This window comes from Borostomias antarcticus, assembly GCF_949987555.1.
Source record: "Borostomias antarcticus genome assembly, chromosome: 11".
Classification (NCBI taxonomy): Eukaryota; Metazoa; Chordata; class Actinopteri; order Stomiiformes; family Stomiidae; genus Borostomias; species Borostomias antarcticus.
Window position 1 is genome coordinate 10226528 of NC_140244.1, and position 23446 is coordinate 10249973.

At 46.7% G+C, this 23446-nt stretch overlaps 3 protein-coding genes across 3 annotated transcripts in view; 2 read left to right on the plus strand and 1 right to left on the minus strand.

Annotated features, from left to right (window-relative positions):
- Positions 1–214: 214 nt before the first annotated feature.
- Positions 215–5708, plus strand: b4galnt1b (beta-1,4-N-acetyl-galactosaminyl transferase 1b; the record flags this gene model as incomplete). Its single annotated transcript, XM_084445339.1, has 11 exons — positions 215–227; positions 427–642; positions 1194–1370; positions 1927–2033; positions 2257–2294; positions 2648–2828; positions 3089–3187; positions 3332–3519; positions 3919–4059; positions 5045–5282; positions 5491–5708. The coding sequence occupies exons 2-11, from the start codon at positions 428–430 to the stop codon at positions 5706–5708; spliced, it is 1602 nt and encodes a 533-aa protein (XP_084301465.1). The 5' UTR covers positions 215–227; position 427.
- Positions 5709–12385: 6677 nt separating this feature from the next.
- LOC311315386 (transcription factor Sp5-like) lies at positions 12386–15876 on the plus strand (the record flags this gene model as incomplete). Its single annotated transcript, XM_084446056.1, has 2 exons — positions 12386–12484; positions 14680–15876. 2 exons carry the CDS (start codon positions 12386–12388, stop codon positions 15874–15876), a joined length of 1296 nt encoding a protein of 431 aa, XP_084302182.1.
- A 2405-nt stretch (positions 15877–18281) lies between these two features.
- arhgef25b (Rho guanine nucleotide exchange factor (GEF) 25b) overlaps positions 18282–23446 on the minus strand; it is a gene marked incomplete at both ends in the record, with an annotated part of 30011 nt that continues 24846 nt past the window's right edge. The window contains 8 exons of the mRNA XM_084446057.1: positions 18282–18383; positions 20875–21089; positions 21349–21529; positions 21669–21860; positions 21994–22071; positions 22169–22219; positions 22685–22777; positions 23100–23189. Coding sequence (XP_084302183.1) covers positions 18282–18383; positions 20875–21089; positions 21349–21529; positions 21669–21860; positions 21994–22071; positions 22169–22219; positions 22685–22777; positions 23100–23189 — 1002 coding nt within the window. The remainder of the gene's footprint in view (positions 18384–20874; positions 21090–21348; positions 21530–21668; positions 21861–21993; positions 22072–22168; positions 22220–22684; positions 22778–23099; positions 23190–23446) is intronic.

Sequence of the window (23446 nt, forward strand, 5' to 3'; positions counted from 1 at the left end):
AATTGTCTGCCTAAAAGTTTGCATTGTTTTGCACCATCACTGTAGGCCGACTTCATTTTATTAGGTGCCCTTGGAAAGTAAATGTGTGCTATCCTGTTGAATAAATATTGACTTATTTTTGTTTGCAGATGGGAAAACTTCTCAAATATGACTGCTCATTTCAGGATTTCTGGAGACGCAAATGCCAACAGAGGACAACCTCTCTCTGAGTGGTTAAGGGCAGCTGGGTATGAAGCCAAATAACAAATAACATTTTCTGAGGTCTCAGCAATCTACTGTAGATACTATATAAACTCAACAACCAGTGGTTGCCATGGCACCATTCGCTTGATCAAATCTTGTAATTTTTTCCAGGCACTATGACAATGACTTTTGAACATTACTTCTCCTGTCTATTTGCCACTGTGTTCTGGTGCCATATTTTAGAATGCGCTCCCTGAGGAAGACTGTCTTGTTAGCCATCTTGGCTTCAGTGGTGCTGGTGGTGGCCCTCCTCCACTCCTGGCCCACCCGGGCCTACACCACTGTGGATGTGCGACAGAGACCAGGGCCTGTAGTAGAGCACCACATGGAGGAGAGGCTACAGGAACTGGACCACAGGTCTGGCAACATCCCCTATCGCCTAAAGGAGAGTGTGGCAGGGTAAGTTTCTAAAATTAGCTTGATAATAAAGCTTAGTCTAAGAGGCCCTTTCTACAGAGAATCTCTATTTTAGTAGAGGTGTAATGGAACCTGACTCTTGTGGAAGAAAACTCAGTTTTCACTCTTTGTGGCTTCAGGTATAAAACTGTCTTTATTCAACATGCATGTTGGAGAGAGACAATACACAGAGTCATTGTTAATCTCTCTGGATAGTACTCCCTTCAGATTGCATTCATACAGCAGCACAAACAAGTATCATAGCTTGGCCAAAGGCAGATAAGGGAGGGTACAGTTCACCGAGACTACATACAGTATTTCTCTGGACATTTCTTGGTGCATTGAGTCACAGATAGAAAACAACTAATATAACAAAAATATGACAGATTAACTCGATTCAGCAACTATATACATTTTCAATCTATAAAGTTCTGTACCCTACTATCTCAAGGCAGGATTCCTATCTACAGCTAAAAACCTCAACCAGATCACCTTACTGAATCTCATAATGGCTAATATTTAACACCTGTGTCTTTTTCTGATGATGTCTCCAGCCTGTTGGCTCGTAATGTGTGTGTGTGTGAGGGTGAGACCGGCGGGGTGAACCTACCCTTCAGCCAGCTGCTGTTCCCGCGCGTCTCTGCGCAACCCTTGCACACCGCCTTCGAGGCCTCAGAGCTGGAGGAGATGAAGAGACGGAGGGCCAAGGAGTACCAGGGCTTCCAGATGAGGTCAGCTCAAAACCTTGATCTTTGGATTGTGGTTGCATACTCAGATCATCCTTATAAGCACCCCTGTAATACTGTATCTTAAGCATACAGCTGCACATAAGCACTTGAGCTTATTGCAATTTGAATATTCTCGGTTGATGCCATGTCAGTTCCTACCAAGGTGCTGGCGATAGCAGGGATAAATGGTTCATACATTCACCGCACACTAAAAAAGTCTTCAGATGGACTTACTTCTTTTAATATTTGTATTTTTGGCCAGTCAAAATCACAGAGCAAGCGATGCATTTGGCATCTACCTCTTCTGGTTTGCTCTAACGAAGACGTCAGTCAGAAGACTTTTTAGTGTGCAGTGAATGTGTTACCTACTGTATGGACATTTAAGCTTGTAGTTTTCAGCAGCCCATAATGGATTAACCCATGTATGCTATCCTGATATATGTAACTGTTTATATTGATATCACTATATCAAGATGCAGGAATCTTAGCTGTAATTATCTGACAGCAGCGGTAGATTCATAGTCAGTACCACTCTCTAAGCTGCATGTGTGTCCTCCAGGTCTCAGTCGTCTGCAGATGTCCTCATCCTGGCCGCGGCCAACAGCCCCCTCCAGTACCCGACGCAGGGGGTGGAGGTGCGGCCACTCAAAACCATCCTCATCCCAGGTCTGACTCCACACTGGAGCTAACTCTTCTTTCACCGTCATTTGAGCAGGAAACTCATTGTTACAGTAGCAGACACTGTCTTCCTCTGCTGTTGCTAGATGTTGTATACTTTGACTGCTTCTATTCACATCTACCACCATCACCACCACATACTAGTAATACAAAACCAACAAAGCAGGCCAGGCACCGAATACTCGAGTAACTTGACATTTTGTGTTTTTAGGTCTGGCGTTACAAGACCCTTCTAGAAATATCTACTCAGTAAGTTCCTTTTTTTGTCAATTCAAATGCACACATTTTAATTTTATTTATCCCCATGCCCATTCCCCATACATGCACATAAGCAACCAGTGGAACATCGTGTTGTATGTCAGTGGTTGAGCCATGGAGGCTCCAGGGGTTCCCCCTCCGACTGGGGTTCCAGGGGTTCCCCCACCGACTGGGGTTCCAGGGGTTCCCCCTCCAACTGGGGTTCCAGGGGTTCCCCCTCCGACTGGGGTTCCAGCCACACCCCTGAGACCATTCGACCACGCAAAAACAAGTCTGCTCTCTATTGCTGTTTGTGTTTTTGTCTGGTTGGTCCCTCTCTCCCATTCTCTTCCTGTCCTCCACAGATCAACTTCACCGCCACACTGGGGACGTTCAATGTGGCGGCGGAGGTGGAGGGGGTCAAGGTCAAAGGTGATGGTGAAATGCACATGCACATGTCCAGCCGTCTGCTGCCCAACCTGAACCGTCAGCTGCAGTTTGTCACCTACACCAACACACTGTTCCACCCCAGCACTGCAGACACAGGTGAGGACACACACACACGTGTGCACACACACACACACACACACACACGCACACGCACACACACACACACACACACACACACACACACACACACACACACACACACACACACACACACACAGTCTTAGTATCTTCAATCACTGCTGATTCATATATGTGGCCGCCATTGTTTCCTCACGTTCTGATCCTGTCAGTCAAACAGTACTGTGTATTCAGGGTCATCTTAGGTTATTAGAAGTTCCTTTCACGATGTCTTTCAGTTCAGTTTGAGACAGAGGGACACCAGGCCATGTTCACCATCAAGATCCACCATGGTGTAACCCCAAAACTCTACAACACAGGGCCCGGGGGGGCTACAGGTACGTCACCAGCACCTGTCAACACAGGAAAGCAACGCTCTCTCAAATGAACTCTACATCATTACACTATTGTCTCAAATAACTTCGTAACACCACCAACCAAACGTGTTTAAATTCCCCCTCGTCCTCTTTCATCCCTTCTAGAATACAACGTCAGTGCCCTGGTAACCATAGCAACCAAAACGTTCCTGCGCTACGACAAGCTTCAGGATCTTATCGACAGCGTGCGCCAATACTACCCCACCGTCACCATAGTGATTGCTGATGACAGTGAGAATCCCAAATCAGTGTCCGGGCCTTACATTGAGCATTACATCATGCCCTTTGGAAAGGTACAGGAAAACACATTGCGGTCTTTTGGCCAATAACATGACATGACCCTTTGTTGAGTAAATGTTTATGTTGTTGATGATTGTTATCTGCTTTCAGAGAGATGTACATAATGATTACAAAGAGACGTTAAGAATTATCAGCATTAATATAAGTAACGTCCCTGAAGAATGCACTGTTTATTTTGATATGGACTGCACTTATATAGCGCTTTTCTCACCCCTAAGGGACAAAGCGCTTTACAATGGCCTCTCATTCACCCATTCACACACACACACTCACACACCAGTGGCGCCAGCAGGCCATACAAGGTGCTAGTCTAGATATATCTTCTATCATTTTGTGTCCTGTTTTTGCCGGCTAGCTCCGTCTCACTTCTCCATGTCTGTGTGTACCACAAGGGCTGGTTTGCAGGGAGGAACCTGGCTGTCTCCCAGGTGACCACCAAATACATGTTGTGGGTGGACGATGATTTCATCTTCACCTCCAACACCAAGCTGGAGAAACTGGTGGATGTGCTGGAGAAGACCACATTGGACCTGGTGAGAGGAACACACACACACACACACACAGAGGGAGAGGGCGACTCACATGGTTAATGAAGAATGTGTACAGTGGCTAGGTGGATGGAACAGATTGCTTGCAACATGAAGCGTTGAAAAGTGGAGATGGTGTGCTCAGCTCTGTGACTAACTGGCACACAGACACATGAATCCATGAAGAGATTGTCGTAATGTTCTATTTCCTCTTGTGTGTGTGTGTGTGTGTGTGTGTGTGTGTGTGTGTGTGTGTGTGTGTGTGTGTGTGTGTGTGTGTGTGTGTGTCACTAAGTGGATGAAGGGGGTTGGGCTGGGGCCTGAATCCCATTTTGACAGTGGAAAAGAATGGACCATTTGTGTACACCAGAGGAGAACTCCAGCTCTGGAGAGTGGGTTGGGAAACACATGACAGCCACCAGATGCTTTGAATTCCCTCATTCTTCCTCTGCAGAATCAGAAAGCCAGATGCGGATGTGATAGACCTACTCTATGGTCATTCTTTGTGGGTGACGTGGCTGGGAGACTAATTGTTTCTAGCCAGGGGTAAAAATTAACTTTTAGGCTCACGGTGAGTCACCTGCCAAGTGGATTGTAGATGAAAAAATCTACCGGCCAAGTATATATTTTTTTCAGATAGCCTTCCGAAATCTAGTCGCCAATTGGAAATTTTACCTGCATTTGGCCGATGGCAGGTGTTAATTTTCAGCCCTGTTTCTAGCTGTCCCCTACAGCATGGACTCAATAGCATTGTGGACAACTGGCAGTGACTGTAATGTTTATGACTTTGTGATTAGGGTGATCTTGTATGAGTGTTTATACATACCACTCAATGTCATTGCCCTGTTTGTGCTCTGGAAGTGGAAGTTTGTATGTGTGCAAGAATCTCTTGATAATGAGTATTCTGTGTGTGTGTGTGTGTGTGTGTGTGTGTGTGTGTGTGTGTGTGTGTGTGTGTGTGTGTGTGTGTGTGTGTGTGTGTGTGTTGCAGGTGGGTGGTGCAGTGCGGGAGGCTACAGGATACACCGCCACCTACAGGCAGACCATATCCATTGAGCCGGGGGAGGAGGAGGGAGACTGCTTGCACATGAGGAGGGGCTTCCACCACGCCATCCAGGGCTTCCCCAACTGCGTGGTCACCGACGGCGTCATCAACTTCTTCCTGGCCCGCACTGACAAGGTCCAGCAGGTGGGCTTCGACCCACGCCTGGCCAGAGTGGCACACTTAGGTGAGTAGGACACACCACCACTTAACCAGTCCAGAAACACGATATATCGATAACAATTGGACAGGCACTTTACATCAGTGTATATCAAAACAAAACAGTAGAATTGGAAAAGGGATAGTATAGTATAGATAGTTTAGAAAGGAGTATATGAAAATGTACTTCCTTATTCACTATATGCACAAAGACAAGTGTTTTTTTTTCTCTTTAGAGTTCTTCATCGACGGCCTCGGCTCACTCCATGTGGGATCCTGTGATGACGTCATAGTCAATCATGCCACCAAGATCAAACTTCCCTGGGTCAGCCAATCGGAGAGCGACAAGACATACGCCAAGTTCCGCTACCCGCCAGCCTCCTCGGACGCCACGCATACCAAAAACGGTCTCCTCTACTTCAAGAACCACCTGCAGTGCTTGACTCGTAACTGAATCCTCCTCCCCCGTCCCCGGCACCCTCGTTTTTTCCCCCGGTTCAAGATTCCCGCACTTCCTGATTTGCCAAAGAAGCTATTTCCCAGTGTGTCCCGTCAGATAAGATTTAAAGTCATCCACTTTCCCCGCCTCCTCTCTGCAATGGCCTTGCTTAGTTCACTTGAGGGACATTTTCTAACAATAGTCATATTGTTGGTCAGAGCCGCTGGATCGTCCCCCTAGTTTGACTGCTTTGCTCCTCGTAGTGTTCTCTTGATTGTAAACTCAAGGTCATGAGATTTGTGCGTTTCGTGCATGGATGTATTAATAGAACTGGATAGGGTCACTCCATTCACTGACTGCTCGAAAAAGTGAAGCCCTATAGAACCGCGCCATCTTTGAAAAAAACGCGTCATTGATACCTTTGACATGTGCAGTCAAAGGTATCAATGACGCGTTCTTGTAGTCCACGAACAGATTGTGTTCATGTGAAATGCAAACGCACGTTCATGGCTCTCCCCGCTCTGACTTAGCAATGAAAAGCGGCTTGCTTATTAATCTACTTTCGTCAAATATATCCGTTGGAAAACTTTTTTTTTATCCATGTATCTTATTTTTAACAGTATAATTGTGACTGAACATTGCTAGTAGGTGGTATTCATTCTGTTCACAACAATGCGATGGGCAGCCAGGCGAAATAGCTCCAGGGGACCTGGTCCCAGGCGAGTTGAACAGCTGTCCACCCAGAGACGGGATCTCTCGTTGCGGCATGAAGTTCGCGGCTGACCCGCCGAGCTCTGGGGGCTCACAGGCCAGAGAACGCAATCTGCGCATGTCAAAGGTATCAATGATGCGTTTTTTCAAAGATGGCGCGGTTCTATAGGGCTTCACTTTAGATTTTGAATCCTGGGGGCCTGGTTTCGTGCCTCAAGTCTTACCTGAGAAGTCGCCAATGAGTTGTTTTGTTATGGAGACTGAGAGCAGAGAAAATAGGAAAGCCTTTTTCGATGCCATTGTGTACGGACACTTTGGAAAAGGAAATGGGTCGCACTGTTTCTATTCTGTTGGGGGGAGAGCAGAAGCATGCGTGTGTATACTCTGCCCTTCCAATTGCACTATACAGACGCCTAGGCTGGGCCAGGCCGGGCTGAGTGAGAGGACTGACCATTAGCCAGGAGAGAGAACTCTTCTCAGCAATGTGACAATCTCAGAGACACAGGTGCCCCTTCTCCAACGCCATATGAAGAACACATGCAAGACTCTTATGCGTGGTTCCTGTCGGTTTCTGGGTGAGGTTTTGCTGGTGGTACTAGGTCAAAGGTCAAAGTATATTTTGACTTAATTTATCCTTTTTTTTCCTCCCGCTACTCCCTTTCCCGCAATCTGCTGCCTCATCCCTGACTGACATGTCTTTGAGGAGGAGGACCACGGTGCGCAGCCACGTCAACCCAACCCTGGAACAGCTCTATTTATCCTAGTCTTCTGCTATCTGTCTGTCCGGGGCCTATCCCTCTCTGGTTTCTACGCCAAGCATCGTCAAGAGCAGTGTTTCTGTCCAAGCACGCCTCTAACGGACGTCTGAGACTAATCACATTTCCATATGCTGCCCAACAGAAGAGTTGTTTTGACCAAAGTGCATGTCTAATTCATCATCAATTTCATGTAAAAACAAAACGGAGAAAAATCAGAGACTGAATTGGTATGGATAACACAGTTTGGTGACTTGGTGATGTGAAATGCAATATGACTGATTAAAGCATGGAAGAAAAGTTTTGAATGACACAGTGATACAGATAAGCGATACAGATAACCCCTTGGCTCCACTGCATCTATCCGTGTCAACTGTCAGCGTCCGTCAAAAATCAAGAACCCTCGTCTATTCTCTAACGTTGGGCGCAGGCATTGAACCCAATGCAACGGCTTCAGTGGAGCTGCTGTCATTAATTACAATGGATTCATCTTCTTAGGGTCTGAATGTTTGATGGTTAACGCTGACGCTATTGGACCCAGTGGAGCCAAGCCGTAAGGTTACTGAGTCCAGTACTGAGGCTGCATTTTATACTGACAATTCTAGTGTTGATTTGAGGCAAGGACATGCTCATACCTATTAACATGATTATGCTGTTCTTTTGTATCGAGGCCTCGAGATGGCGCCCTTTCATCAGAATATTGTTTCCTACATTCTAAACTACAAATCAGCTTGTAACTGTAATTTCTTAAGATGAGCAGCCACAAGGTGCCAGAGATTCACAAGATAAAATGTAATTTTTCTTCCTTTTTAAATCTTGAGAGTCATGTTTTGAAACAAGTTATATTTTGAGTCAAATTTCTGTCTGCTATGAACTTTTTTTACTCCCACTGAATTGTGATGGTGTATACTTGGGCCGAAGCCTTACTCGAGGTACTGATTTTCACACAAGTCGTTCACTTTCATCAGTGGTTTGCCAATCTAAGTGTGTAAATGTGTAGTTCTGTGGATGGACCTCCAGTCAGGCCTTGTCTCCCAGAGAGCCCTAATTGAGGTGATTTTAACATCAATGTTGTGAGCTGATGAAGGGGGTTTCTTTTCTCTTGCTTGCTACACCCTACACTGGTACACGTCTTCCAGTTGTCTTGAGACCTGTCTTCATAATCTGCTACGTTCAGTAATTTTTTAATTTAAACTTTTACATAATTAAAAAAAAAAGTCTCTGAAAAAAGCCTGCAATAGCCATCCAGCTATTTAATTCAACTTAAAACAAAGGTATTTTTACACCATTGGGACACTTTTATGAGGTAGCTGATAAGTGCATCTAGAAATGCTATGAGGCTGCTGTCATTGTTAGGAATGATTAGGGTGATGATCTCACTTTACACTGTATATGAGTGCTTATAGAGTGATGGGAGCGTCCACCGATGAAATTCTTCATCCGATCGTTCTTCCCCCAAGGGCAGCTGGGAGCAGACAGTAGGCAGTGTGCAGGGGACGCGCCTGAGGACCAACCAAGTGCTCCTGTCCGTCTTCGTCAGGGACGGACAGCGTTAGCAATCTGGTCTTCTGCATGTTTTTCATATTGGGTTCTTTTGGGAGGAAACCCTTGCAAACACATGCACTTCTGCATAGACAGGCGTGGGAGACCTTGCTGTGAGGTGACAGTACTGAGCCACTGTGCCACTGCTACAGACACCGTAAGCCTCCAGCCAGCAAATGGTAAATGGACTGCACTTGTATAGCACTTTTCCACCTTAGCAGCACTCAAAGCGCTTTCCAATGGCCTCTCATTCACCCATTCACACACACCAATGGTGGCAGCTGCCATGCAAGGCGCTAACCTGCTCATTGGGAGCAATTTGGAGTTAGGTGTCTTGCTCAAGGTACTTCGACATGTGTACAGTCAGAGCTGGGATTTGTAACCACTGACCCTTCGATCATTGAACGACCCACTCTACCAACTGAGCTACAGCCGCCCAGCAATCTGGTGTTATGGAAGCCATCTCCATGGCACGGACGCAAGTCGCGAGGACGTCCTATCAAAACATTTGTGGACATGGATGCGGGAGTGGAGACCAATAAGGTTGCCAGGTGTATGGAGGACTGGGATAACTGGAGACAAAGATGGGAGGCCTAGCCCCATCTAGCCTAGTGGTAGTTCTCGGTTGATGTTTGCCCTCTCCTACTATTCCTCCGAGCCAATTAGCACACATCCTATGCAGAGTCTGAGGCATCAACAGTCCAGAGGCCTCCAGATCATCTGCTGGACAGAGGCAGACAGGCATGTAACCATACAGCAGGCTTGGAAATCATTACAGCCTGTGTTCATTTTAGGTTTACTGAGTTCTAAATCTGAGTTTAACATAAGTAATATTGTCTCCAGTTGGGGTGGAGTTAGCGTGATAGATATTAAGTGGGAAAGCACAGTGGAGTTCCATCCCAGAGAAAGAAGCAGCCACATCCCATTGGTGTGTCATAAAAAAAGAGTTCCAAATAGCTTCGTCAGCTGTGCCTGTAGGGGTATCCTCTTAAGAGCCTTGTTTGACAAGCCTTGTTTTACACCTTTTTATTGGTGAAATTGTTCTATCTGGAACCTTTGTTTGATTAAATAGTTCTACCTGGAACCAAAAAGGGTTTGTTAAACCTTTTTTCCCATGAGGTTCCCCCTATAATGGTTCCATGTCAGATTTTTTCTGAGTTAAACTATAGTCTCCGTTCTAAGAGTTCCGCCAGTTACAGATTCATCATGAAGACAAGATGAGGCTTTGACAAGGAAGTGGCAGTAGTACGAACTGCTGCATGGAGCAACTTCGGCTCATTAAACAGAAGCACCAAGGCAAGGAACAGTAGAAGAGAGTAACCATTACACAACATCTCTCTCTCTCTCTCTCTCTCCAATCCTTATGCACCCAGACTCTTTGAAATGCAGCATCTGTCAACTCCCCATGCAATTATAGAGTAAACATGAATAGATTGGCATGCTACCATTTTACATACAGACAACAATTCAAAGTGTTTACATCTCTAAGGTGCCCATTTGGTTTCCTAAAAATAATTCATTCAAACAGTCAAATTACCTCCACCTTAAGATGAATTATAGTAGTTGATAGTATCTCAATGAGACTTTGAGATATTAAATGACCAATGTTAGTTTCTTCTTTTATCAGATTGGTAGAAGTGTCTTTTATTTCACTAGAGGATATTCATCAAAGGTTCAGGAATGGCTGTGGTCTTTGTGGGTTTCACAGTGTTTCGCAGGTGTGTCACATGCAGGTCTGACTTGCCGTAGGCTCTCTACTGTATACAGTACAGTCAAACACTCTGAAATGTGACGATGTCAGTCTGCTGGGCGAGAGTAAAAATGCCATACTGAAATGTAAAGCACTATAAGAGACACCTTCCTCTACCATAAATTCAAGATAAAGATACACATTGCAGCCATCATTGACTGGTGTCTCTGTTCCTAAGAAATTAGTCCTCATTCATTTTGAATGCCTCGGTAGAAAAGTTCTCAACACCTCTAGGCATTGTTTGAGCAAATATTTACATATTAAGATTAAGCAAACTATTCACGGAGTGGTGTTGTGTGGTGCACATAATATGATATGAGCATCAACACAGACAGGACCACTGACAGACCAAATGCATACAAACTACCTCCAACACCCAGGAGAGGGACAGTGTGTTCTGGGTTGATTTGCAGTTCTCTCAAAAGAGGACTGTGTGACAGGGACGAGACAGGACAGTGCAAAGACAGCACAGTGCAAAGAGCAAGTACAAAGCTAGTGCAAAAAAAGGTAAGATAAAAAATAAAATAAAAAAACATACAAAGCGTAGTGTGGTTAGTGTGTATACAGTGAGTGTGGGAAGTGTAATATGTGTGTGAGTGTGTGTATATGGTGTGTGCAGCGTGATGTGTCAGTGTGGTGTGTCCTATGTACAGTACATTTGGTGGTCATGTGCAAGTATCTTTCAATTGTGGCGCGGTCCGGCCACATATAATATAAGATCACAGTAACATCAATAATGTTATATATGGCGTCAGTGTTCCTTAGTCTATCCATGCAGAACAATATGATACCCTAGCCTCAGACAGCCAGGGTGGTTGCAATGGGAGGGCGGTTCAGGTTTAAGATCTTGGGTCATGGTGATGGTGGCCTATTCATGGTAACACCAGGGGTGTGAAACCAGCTTTATGGCTCTGAGACCCCAGTAAAAACCATCCCAACAAAAGCCCTGCAGCAATGAGTGACTTTAAAGGTGGTGCAGATGGCCAAAGCAGCTGGGAGCTTAGTGGGGCGGTGTGGGTTAGAACGTCCCCTCAGGTTGGGACATCTTAGGAGGATGAGGTTTGAAGTACTCCCTCAGGAGGTGTCTCCACACATTACCTCCAATGACCACAAATCTCTCTGAAATCCAGATCCCCGCTCCTGTCATTATGACTTGGAATGACACTTTTATGGATTTGTATGTGTGTGTTGCTGCTTGTGCATGTGTTGTTAGATAAGATCAGATAAAACCTTAGTTTTTGGGGGGGGCATTATAGCAACAAGAAAGGACAGAAAAGGTAGCATAGCTCATTGAGCTAAGCTCAAGAATCAAATATACATATTCAATAGTAAATAGTGCATACAATACAACAATTGTATATCTTACAACAAGCTAGCCAATGTAAAGTGAAAAGTGAGGTGAAGTGAAGTGATAACTGACGCCATGGCAGGAGAGTCTGATGGCTGCTGGCACAAAGGAACGCCTGAACCGCTCTGTTTTGCATTTCGGAGGGATGAGCATGTGGCTGAAACTGCTCCCCATCTGCCACAGCTTGTCATACAGTAGAGGAGATTGGGAGGGGTTGTCCAGGATGGACATCAGTTTGTCCCTCATCCTCCTCTCCACCACTGCCTCCGGACTGTCCAGCTTTTGCCCAAGAACAGAGCTGGCCTTCCTCGCCAGCTTGTTAGGTGTGTAGGTCTCTCCAGACCTGATGCTGCTAGCTAGTATTAGCGTATATATACCAGCAGCCATACCCTCGTCTGCTCAGATCAGAATGGAACGCTCCGGCCTCTTGGATTGGAACAAGCATGACGGTCTGTTTGATCATGTGATGCACACATGCAGCGAGCCCTGCGCCTGGCCTGTCGTAGTGATCCGGGGCGCGGAATCTCTCCGTCTGCCCGGGGGTCTGGGAGAGAGACAGGATCCATCTGGATCCAGGTGTATTTAAATGGGGTTCCTCCGGAGCACAGAGCTGCTGCCTGAGTGGCTCCTCTCAGGGGGAACGATGCGCGCGACCACAGGAGCACTGTGCATTTCACAGTTCAAAGTGAGAAGAAAAAGAAGCTGTTAGCACTTCAAAGACCCTCATGTGGGACCAGTGAGGTGGGGGGGGGGGGCAGGAAATGCGGAGCAGAGTAATTAACATCCACCCTACACCCAGGATGAAACAAACAACAAGCACACACACATAATGCCTGGCATTAGACATGACATTTCCTCAGAAGATATTATTATAATACCTCTATGTGATGTGCTGTTGATCTGCTGGGTACTTGCTTTATTTGTTTTAACTACAGACTTCAATTACCTTGACTAGCTGTCTCTATCTTTCAAAGGGACACCATAGAGGGCCTATATAAGCTAACATCCTTTAAAGGATTACATTGCACTTAAACATTTGTATCTTGCTGTTCTTATTCCTTGACTTTAGCACCAGATTATGCTCATAGTCGTTTCTTTAGAAAGGAGATGCACTTGTGAGTTCTGGTGAGTGGTAAAATGACTATTAAATGCAATTATTGTTGCTTTGGATAAAAGTGTCTGCTAAATGACTACTGTAAAGTGATGATGCCACCTTCTCTACTGAACTCGCTGTGTATGTGTGTGTGTTTCACTAATTATTGATTGTAGGTAGCCTACAATTAGTAAATTATTTGTCTTTTTTATATTGTTATACACCAATAGTCCAAATCTAAAGTAGACTAAGCTAATGTTAGCCAGCAAATACAAACACTGAAGTGACACCTTCCTCCTTTTTCTGTCTGTTAGCAGGCATCTAGCAGGGAGACACAATGCAGCACTGTGGCCTGTGGCGCTGAATATCTGGGGGAAGGAAAACAATAATTTAAAATCCCTGCATTATAGTCAGAAGTTAGTTATTTTGTGTCATGGTGACAAGTCCATTAGTTTGAATACAAAAGGGGAATCTCCTGTTGGTTGTAATTCAGATGACTTTGGCATGTATTCACCCGCTATGCAAATGTAAATTGACACCTCGTAGTCCTTAGAAAGCGCGAAATGCTCGCCGCTGCTGGTGGATCCATTTGCAAAAAGGATTTGGAGGTGAAATGGCCCTCACTTGAACCCGGAGAAGTGAGTGTCTCACTAGATCTCGAGTCAATAGCATTAGCAATAGCTAGCTAGCTAGCCTACTCGAGCACTAGGGTTTTCATCAGATTACCTTTTCTTTTATAAGGGGAAAATGCAAATGTGGTCCTTTTGGTCATCTGAAGGAGAAAGTGAATGGGCACATTAATGCATAGTCACTAAGGTAGATGCGTAGGTATGCCTTGGCCCAAGTCACTAATATGCTTCCTGGATTAGGCAATTGTTCTTATAGCCTACACGAGTTTACATAGCCTAATGCAACATGAATATATTTACGGCTAGATCAAAAGGGTGTGTCAGGTTCCACGATTCCCCTCAGACGCTTTCTCTCTCTCTCTCTCTCTCTCTCTCTCTCTCTCTCTCCCCCCCCCCCCCCCCCCCCCACTTACACAACACACACACACACACACACACAAACTACTTTCCCTGCACTCGGGGATCCCGCAGAGAACCTCTCTCCATAACAAGATGCCAACAGGAACGTGTTGATTGGTTGATGCACTTCAAGGGACGCATAGCCTACATTTCTTAGAGACTCGGCGACAAAGGTTGCAAAGTTTCTCACCAGGAAATACATCAGGAAGATCGCTTAAACACAGCAAGTAAGGATATTTTTCCTGCATTTAAGTTTTATGTTCTCGTGTTGAAGGCTAAGTGATAAATGGAAGTTTACCCTGCTAAAGGAATTTATTCCACATAAATTTTTGTTCCGCTAAATGGTAGGCTACTGTGCAGCAAACACGGATAGATGCGCGCAGGAGACAAGAGACCCACGACCACACATGGCTCTTCCAGGGACAGAACACTTCCTACACCCTTTCTTACAGGTGAGGTGAACGACTGATACAGTGTCTGTATTTCCTTATATAGCATCGTTTTATTGAAAAACTGCATAGGATGGTATGGCATGAAATATATTTCAATTCTTGATATTACATGCCAAGCAGGTTTTCAATATAATGCTCATCTAGGGATATGCAGATTCTCTCAAATATTCAGTTCAGTATATGAAGCTGTTTTTCATAAATGTCTTATCTTTTCAATAGTTAGGAATCTTGATTAGCCCAACATGAGAGTAATGTCCCAAGTGATTAGGTGTGCTTAGCTTGTCTAATACTCAATGTCACTCCTTAGGACCGCACACCCAGCTCTTCCCCAGAGAATGGCCCCTATCCTCTCTCCTCCCTTCTATCCAGAGCAAGTGGCCCAGCCCAGGGTGGGGTCAGTGGATTAGGACACGAGGGCTCTCAGTCCTGCTATGAGGGAGCCATGAGCTCTGTAACAGGGATGCTCCCGCTCTTGGGTGGTGAGCTGGGCCAGAGTTCCGGTCTGGGGACCCAACAGGGAGCAACAGTACCCCCGTCAAAGGTACATTTTCCTGGACACATCCAGAGAGGATTAGGCCCTCTTTCCTACCCGCAATATCACCATCACCACCACCTTGAGCTTCCCCTCACCCCTCCAGCTGAACCCTCCTCCACCCACGCCTTGTACGCCCTCAAGCCCTCCCCAGTGAAGGTGCTCACTCCTCCGGTCCAGCTCCAGGGTTCTCCCTCTTCCTATTTCCATCACCAGCACAGTGCTGTGATGGGACAGAACTTCCCACGTTTCCTCCCAGGCTCCGTGGCCAGACACCCACAGCCTCCTGGAGGACAGGCTGAGGACATTCAGCAGTGGTGGAGCTTCCCCCAGACCACAGTCAGCCCCCACCCGCACCCGCATGGCCACCTCCAGGCCCCGGCCCAGCCCCACGCTCACCCCTACTCCATGGGCGGGCAGCTGGTCTTTGGGCCTCAGCCTCAAGTAACAGCCCTCCTCCAGGGCCCGTCCAAGGCCATACTGGGCTCCACAAGGCGTTGCCGCCGCTGCCGGTGCCCCAACTGCCAGAGCTCGTCGGAGGGGACGGGGGCGCCGGCGTTCTCCATGGAGGAGCCCGGAGGGACCAGGAAGCGGCTGCACGTCTGCCACCTGCCCGGGTGCGGGAAGCTGTACAAGAAGACGTCGCACCTGAAGGCCCACCTGCGCTGGCACGCCGGGGAGCGGCCCTTCGTCTGCCACTGGCTGTTCTGCGGCAAGAACTTCACACGCTCCGACGAGCTGCAGAGGCACCTTCGCACACACACAGGGGAGAAACGCTTTGGCTGCCAGGCCTGCGGGAAGAGATTCATGAGGAGCGACCACCTGGCCAAGCACGAGAAGACCCACCAGGGCAGGGTCACCAGCAGGCCAGGAGAGGGCGCGGAGGCAGCCAGGGGACGCAGACACCACCAGGTGGCACCATCGCACCCCACACAATCACAAAGAGGGAGTAGAGGAGAGAGAGAAGGCTGAGAAACTATTTAGGGCTACCTTTGTGAGGCAGGCAGGCAGAGGTACTGTAACAACATCCCTGAGACATGGACCAGCAATGGCGGGAACTGCCATCAGGGAACGGTCAAAGACTAAGAACGGGATGGCGTCTGTCTGAATACACAGACAAGAATTAACCTCAGCAGTATTGTATTTTCTGTCGTTATTTTCCATATTCTCACAATCTGTTTATCTGATATATAAATCTGTATTAAAGTCAATATTAAAATACTAGACAGTGGAACTCATAGCATTCACATGAGTCAGTAGCCAACGGTCAGGGCATTTTGAAGCAGGAAGGGCTGCAGTGTTTCAGTTAAAATCTAGATTTATAACCAATTCAAGCTTATTTCAATCAGGTGTTTCATTTCTGGCTTGTTTTTAGTAGAAGTCTGAAACTAGTGTTCTCACATCTCTTCAGTAGATGGCGCTAGACACCCACAGTATTCTATTCCAGTCCTAATTCACCTAGTGAGCTGACAATGAGTTGGGTCAAGGACTTTTCTTTAGTCCACAAAGCTGTCTTATTGTTCAGTATACATCAAGGAGTGCTGAGTATGACTTCCACACTGGCTGAGACTGTGTGAAGGAAATGGGTTGGGTTGGGACACATGCAACAACACCACCATAATTCATAAAGACACATCTTTATTGATATGATCCCCATGGAGATTATTTACATTCATGGTGACATTGACAAATGAACGCCACTCTCCATCTTTGTTTCCGTGTTCCTCTCTCTGTGTGTTTTTGAAGTGCGCTTTGTGTGAGTTTGCGTGTGTTTTCTTCTGATAATATTGGAACAATAGCAGGGTTGAAATAGCCCCTCCCCCCCGAAAAGAAGGAATACCTATCCATTACCATTATGCAGGGTGTACACACACGCGCGCACACGCACACACAACATGGAAAAATACAACATTCACAGATTCCAACCTCTCAATGAAGCCCTACTATGGTGAGAGTTTTAAGGTCTGAACATTTGACAGAAGGCTACACGGTGGTAGCCTGGTGGTTGCAAGGTCATAGTTAAGCAATGTACTGTAAGAAGAGAGACAGTTAAAGGAGTAGTAAAGGGAAAATGCATATTTAGCCCTGTTTTAAGGTTACTTATGATCATATACAATGGTTCAGATCAAAACGTTGACAAAACTAGCACTTTTGAGAAAGTCTGATAATTGCTCTACCACCGTTTTGGTCATACAATGGATGTGGGTGGGCACCTTGAAAAAACATGTTAAACTCTCGATTTCAAAGACAAGAAGCTCGCCGAGGGGGTAATTGGTGTCCGTTGGTGTTCTGACATCAAATTCGCCGCAAAGTATGAATCCTGTAGGGTTTTATTGATCATTTTTTGAAATCCATTGACTTGTATTGACGCGACCGATTCAGGAAGCGGAACTACTTACGGTAGCTATTGTTATTGTTTATGTTGCTAGGCTACCTAGTATGCGGAAGTTTACAGTTTATGTGCTGCGACTAAATAGTTCTATGCTAAATATTTTAAAAAGCCTTTCCAGATGAACTAGAATCTTACTTTATTATAAGATGATATGTCAGAACGTCAACTAACACCTCGGTGAGTTTCTTGTCTTTGAAATCAAGAGTTTAACATGTTTTTGAAAGATTTTTCAAGGTGCCCATCCACATCCATTGTATGACCAAAACGGTGGTATAGCAATTATCAGACTTTCTCAAAAGTGCTAGTTTTGTCAACGTTTTGATCTGAACCATTGTATATGATCATAAGTAACCTTAAAACAGGGCTAAACATGCATTTTCCCTTTACTACTCCTTTAATACAGTATGTCAGAATTTCCCTATCAGCTTTTGCTGTCTTATATCAGCAGACAAGATGCAATGGGAAATGTCCATAGGGTCCCCCTGTTGAATATGATATGCGACTGGAAGTACTCTGTGACATGAAAAAAGATGTCTGTTATTTTTATATTAGAATGTCTTCCGGATGTCACCAAGTGACACTTAATCATTGATTCTCTCCATGGTTTTGCAGAGTGGTTGTCTGTTCCATCATCACCAACACACTTATTCACCCAATATATGCACACACTAACACACACCATCAATGTCATTATAGAGATCAAAAATAGTGTACACTTATGATGATATAGGGCCTGCATCACAATAATAAAGGTTTCAATTCAAACAGTAGAAAATATAATATTTCAACATAAACGTTTATGACACACTAGAGATACCATAGAAGCAGTAATAAAGCAATTATGCAGTCACAACATCCATGGTGGTAGAAGGGCAGGCCAGGCTCCACCCTCTGTCAGCTCTCTGTCCAATGGGGCGAGGCCAGCCAGGTGTCTTTTAGCCTGCCCTCAAAATCAGTCTGTGGGGTCAAAGGTAATCTCAGGTCATCACTGGTCATTCTCTGTCAGCTGGTCCAGGTTGCCTGAGCGTTGCGATGCGTAAGACACCCCCTCCTCCAGTGTGGCTCTGTTGAAACTCTCCATCAAACCCTGAGTAGGTGGAGACAGATAGAAACAAAACAATCTGGCAAGTCCTGACTGGTTTCTTAGAGGTCTGATACACCAAACATGAGATATCTACTGGCTGAAATGACCAAAAAAGCGATAAATTCTTCTGCAATGTCTTCCTATCCAGGACCATAACGCGATCTCCTGTGAGCAGAAGAGGCTCAGGGCCTTAAAGCTGCAATCATTGATTTTATTCACACTGTCAAAACAAATTAAAACCACCTGATATGAGATTGTTTCTGAGCCATAGCGTCCTAATAGCGTTCTACTTCAATGATTCATCCCTACCGGTCGCTAGTCTCGCATAGCCAGACCTATCTCCACACTTCGTTTACGCTGTGCGCCAGAGACAGGTCTGGCTGGACATATTACCATTCTGCAATAGGGGGGAAAAAAACGCAGTATTTCTTTAAACCATCACAGTCGTCTTGGGCGGAGCCAGCTCCGGACGCAGCGGCGGTGCTCTTGCTAGCTTGTCTGGATCGAATCTGACTGGTGCCGAGAAAATCTCTCGGCCCGAATCAGATTAATTTGCATCGCCAGTCTCGCCACTGATTGGGCAGTGTGACAACGAATGACAAGGTTTATTGGCAAAACCTACATCCGTTGAGTCAGACTAACCGGTCGCCTGTCTGTTGTTATTCCAGCCTTCCTGCCTGTTGTCAATAGCCGGCCATCCAGTGGAATTTATTGGTAAAATAAAACCACTGATTGCAGCTTTAAGTGATCCTGCACAGTCTTACAGTAAAGGCAGACACCAAAAAAGCCAGAGTGAGAGAGAGAGGGAGAGAGAGACCTAGCCAAGAAAGGGTGACAATGATATAGGAATATTGTAAAGCAAGATTCAGTCCTTAAATCATATTTTTTGACTTCATACGCAGAAAGCTTTGAGAAAAATATGTATTTGTGAAATCATGCACTAAGCTTATTCTTGAATGGAAAATAGAGGAAAGTGAGCGGGGGAAAAGTGACCTGTGGAAGCAGGCCTGATAAGCCTCTCCGATAAGAGCGCCGTAATCGAAGCTATTTCCTACTCATGGGGGGAGTCTGGGTAAACAAGATAAAATAGCAGGGGCACTGGGCTAGCCTACAAACTGACTGGAGATCAGTGACTCCTGTGGAAGCCAAGCCACGCCTCCTCACTTCCACTAGTGCACACAGACCTCAGATAAGACCAGAGTTCATGATTTCTGATGGTCTCTCTGTGCCTGAGGCTGCAGACACTGACTAGAGTCTGGGCTAACGGGGTTTGTGGCCTAGGCAGGAGACAACAACAGGATATCTCACATTACGCTGAATGGAGAGAACTGACTCATTTCCCCACGTCAGTGATAATGATATTGTCCTGGATGTACCTGGGTGTTCTCCTGACATCCACCCAGCAGACCGACGATCTGTTTACACCACCACCTGCCATGTTAAACACATCTATTCTTCTATGGGGAGACAGTTCACAGGGAATCTAGAGAGTAGATGTAAATGATATTGTTCTGATATCATAGTTTGTGATGGCACCACACAGTCAGGGGTGGGTCCCATCCCAGCCTGTCCTGAGAGTTCTAGTGCTGACCTGGTAGCTGGGCAGGGTTGTGTCCCTCTGCTGTGGGGTCAGTACCTGGGAGCTGGGCTTGGCGCGGGGGGGGTCAGGCCGTTGGACACCCCCTGGCCGAGACGCCCTTTTGGGGGCAAAACGAGCTGCTGACGAGGGGGGGCAACGGGAGGGGGGAGAGACGGGGGTCAGGGGGCTGGGGCTGGACAACTTAGGGCAGCCCGGGGGTAGAAGAGAGTTCATAAAGGACAGGGAGAGATGCAGAGAGAGAGAGGGAGAGAGAGAGAGATGTAGAGAGAGAGAGGGAGAGAGAGATGCAGAGAGAGGGAGGGAGAGAGAGAGAGATGTAGAGAGAGGGAGGGAGAGAGGGAGATGTAGAGAGAGAGAGGGAGAGAGAGAGATGTAGAGAGAGAGAGGGAGAGAGAGATGTAGAGAGGGAGGGAGAGAGAGACCCAGAGAGCAGGAGGGAGAGAGAGATGTAGAGAGAGGGAGGGAGAGAGAGACAGAGTGAGGGAGGGAGAGAGAGAGATGTAGAGAGAGAGGGAGAGAGAGATGTAGAGAGAGAAGGAGAGAGAGATGTAGAGAGAGAGGGAGAGAGAGATGTAGAGAGAGGGAAGGAGAGAGAGAGTTGTAGAGAGAGGGAGGGAGAGAGAGAGATGTAGAGAGAGAGGAAGAGAGAGATGTAGAGAGAGGGAGGGAGAGAGAGAGAGGGAGAGAGAGAGGGAGAGAGAATGTAGAGAGAGGGAGGGAGAGAGACAGACGGATAGAGAAAGGGGTAAAGCAGGAAAGAGAACAAATTCTATACTGTACATTGTAAATCTGCTTTGTCCATGAAAGAACAACATTTGATCAGTTGGGTCGAAAGGTGTGCTCCATACATGTGTGCTGCGTGACCAAGGTCTGTGTGTGATGATGGTCGCCCACCTGTTTGCCTGTTTCGGGGGCGTGGCCCTGGCTGGGCAGGTGCAGGGAGGGCAGGGAGGCGTTGTAGGAGTGCAGGCAAGGGAGGCGGTGCCTGTCTATGGAGGCTGAGGAGTGAGGTCGTAGACTGGAGGTCGTTGCCACGGGAGCCCTCATGGCCCTGCCCAGACTGTGTGACTTGCTCTCCCGCCGCTGGTACTCAATAGGAGACTGGAGCGCTACAGAGGAGGAGAGAGAGAGAGAGAGAGAGAGGGAGAGAGGGAGAGAGGGAGAGAGGGAGAGAGGGAGAGAGGGAGAGACAAAGGAAGGATAGAGAGAGACAGAGGAAGAGAGAGAGTGAAAGAGTGAGAGAAAGAGTGAGAAAGGAAGATAGATAGAGAGAGAGAGAGAGAGAGAGAGGGCGCGAGGAGGGAAACTACATCTTTTTAGGGTACTATCCTCCACTAGAGGGGGGGGGTGGTTCTGCTGTCTCTCTACCATTAAGGAAGTTCCTCTGGGTTTCCAGGATCTGGATCACATCGTTGAACCAGGCCCTCCGCGTCTCCGGGGACGACGCCTGCATGATGAAGCGTGTCACACTGCCGTCGGTCCCCCGGGAGGTCAGGACCAGACGACATGCTTCCTCCTCACAGCGCTCCTCCACCCCCAGGCAGCTGGCCTGCAGCACCGACAGAGAGGGGGAAGTCATACACACAAGCACACCTACAGGGACACATACAAATGAGACACACCCAGGAACACAATACACACACACACACACACACACACACACATGTGTAACTCATCGTTGTCTTCACCTTGATGTTGTTCTTGAAGATGTATCCCGGAAGAGAGAATCCCTTCTTCCTGTCGATCGGCTCACTGAAGATGACCAGCTGCTCAAACAGGAAGACCCGCCTCTCCTTGGCTCGCGACAGGAAGCTGCAGTCCTGCTCGCTGATGGAGAACGTGTCCTGCTGGAGCAGCTTCCCCTGGGCAGTGATCTTACCCTGCAACAGTGTGCGTGTGTGAGTGTGTGTGTGTGTGTGTGTGTGTGGGGGAGAGAGAGAGAGAAGAGTGTGAGAAATTTCCTCAAAGGTCAGCGGTGTCCCATCAGATTGGATATGAAGGAGAATTTCTCACCTCAAAGCCTTGCAGCCGGCCCACGTTCATCATGTCGTTACAACGTTTGGGCACGAAGCACATGACGTCCACCGCTCTCTGAGTGAGAGACAAAGAGCAAGAGACGTTCATACCTCTGATAAAACACACCGTTGTATGACTTCAGAAACCAGTTGTGTTCTGGTCGACCCCTCACCTCCAGCTCGGCTACGTCCCTTCCTGCTTTGGTGTAGTACTTCAGGAAGTCCTGGGGGAGCCAATCAGAAGGGAGTGTATTAGGAGGTAAAGGAGAGAGAATGGAACATTGTAAATACAGCCAAATACTTTTATCTACATAGCTCTTATTATGTATAGCGTGAGTGAGTGTGGCGTTCCCAGTCGGACATTAATGGACTGATGAAGAAGGCTTCTGACTCTAAGCTTTCAACATTCATCTCTTAGTTTGGAGACAGGAACACAATGTTATGCAGCCGGCTGCTTATACCACAGTCAACCTCAGTCCCATCTTCACACTGTTTTTGTTTCCACCTCACTGGTCTCACTTCCATTATGATGTAATCATGTACATTAAATCATGTTAACTCAACCAGTATGTTCTATTTTTGAGAGGGAGAGAGGAATACACAGGGACATGCATGCATGTGCGCACACACACACACACACACACACACACACACACACACACACACACACACACACACACGTACAGTACCTTCAGCAGGAGCTGGTACTTCATGATCCTCTGGACTGGTTTGATGAGCAGGTCATTGAGCTGCAGTCTATGACCCAGCTGGTGCCTCAGCTCCTATCAGGCACACACAACAGCAGAGAGCTTCAATACTACACACACAAACACACACACACACACACACACACACACACACACACACACACAGTCACACTCTCACTAAAAGACTCACTCAAAAGGTTTGTTGGAGAGGAGAGAACTAAAAATAGATCATCTGCTTGAGACACAGAGAGAGACTTTTTTAGAGTGGGCTATTTTAATATATGAACCCCACCCCCACCCCCTAAACGATGAGGGATTGAGGAACCCGACATGATTACAGAATTGTCTCAGCGATGTGATATTCTGGCGTATTCTTGTCCTGAAAGGAAACACTCACCTCGAAGTAGGTCTCGATGTACTCCGACACGATGTGCTCGGATTTGGGCTTGTTCTGACAGTACACTACATACATGTGGAGACGTCGCTCCTGGGGGGGCAACAACATACAGGCACCATGAGAAGAGCGCAACAGATGAGGGCACATGTGTACAGTGTGTGTGAGTGTGTGTGTATGTGTGTGTGTGTGTGTGTGTGTGTGTGTGTGTAGCCCTCAGGAAGGGTTTCTCTAGCCCTGTTATTCCCCTCAGTTTGACTATGCTCTCATTGCCCTCGAGGTCCCGCTGAAGCCTGTTAAATAAGAACACGAGCTTCGCCTTATTAAATGGCTCGGAGAGAAGCGCTCTC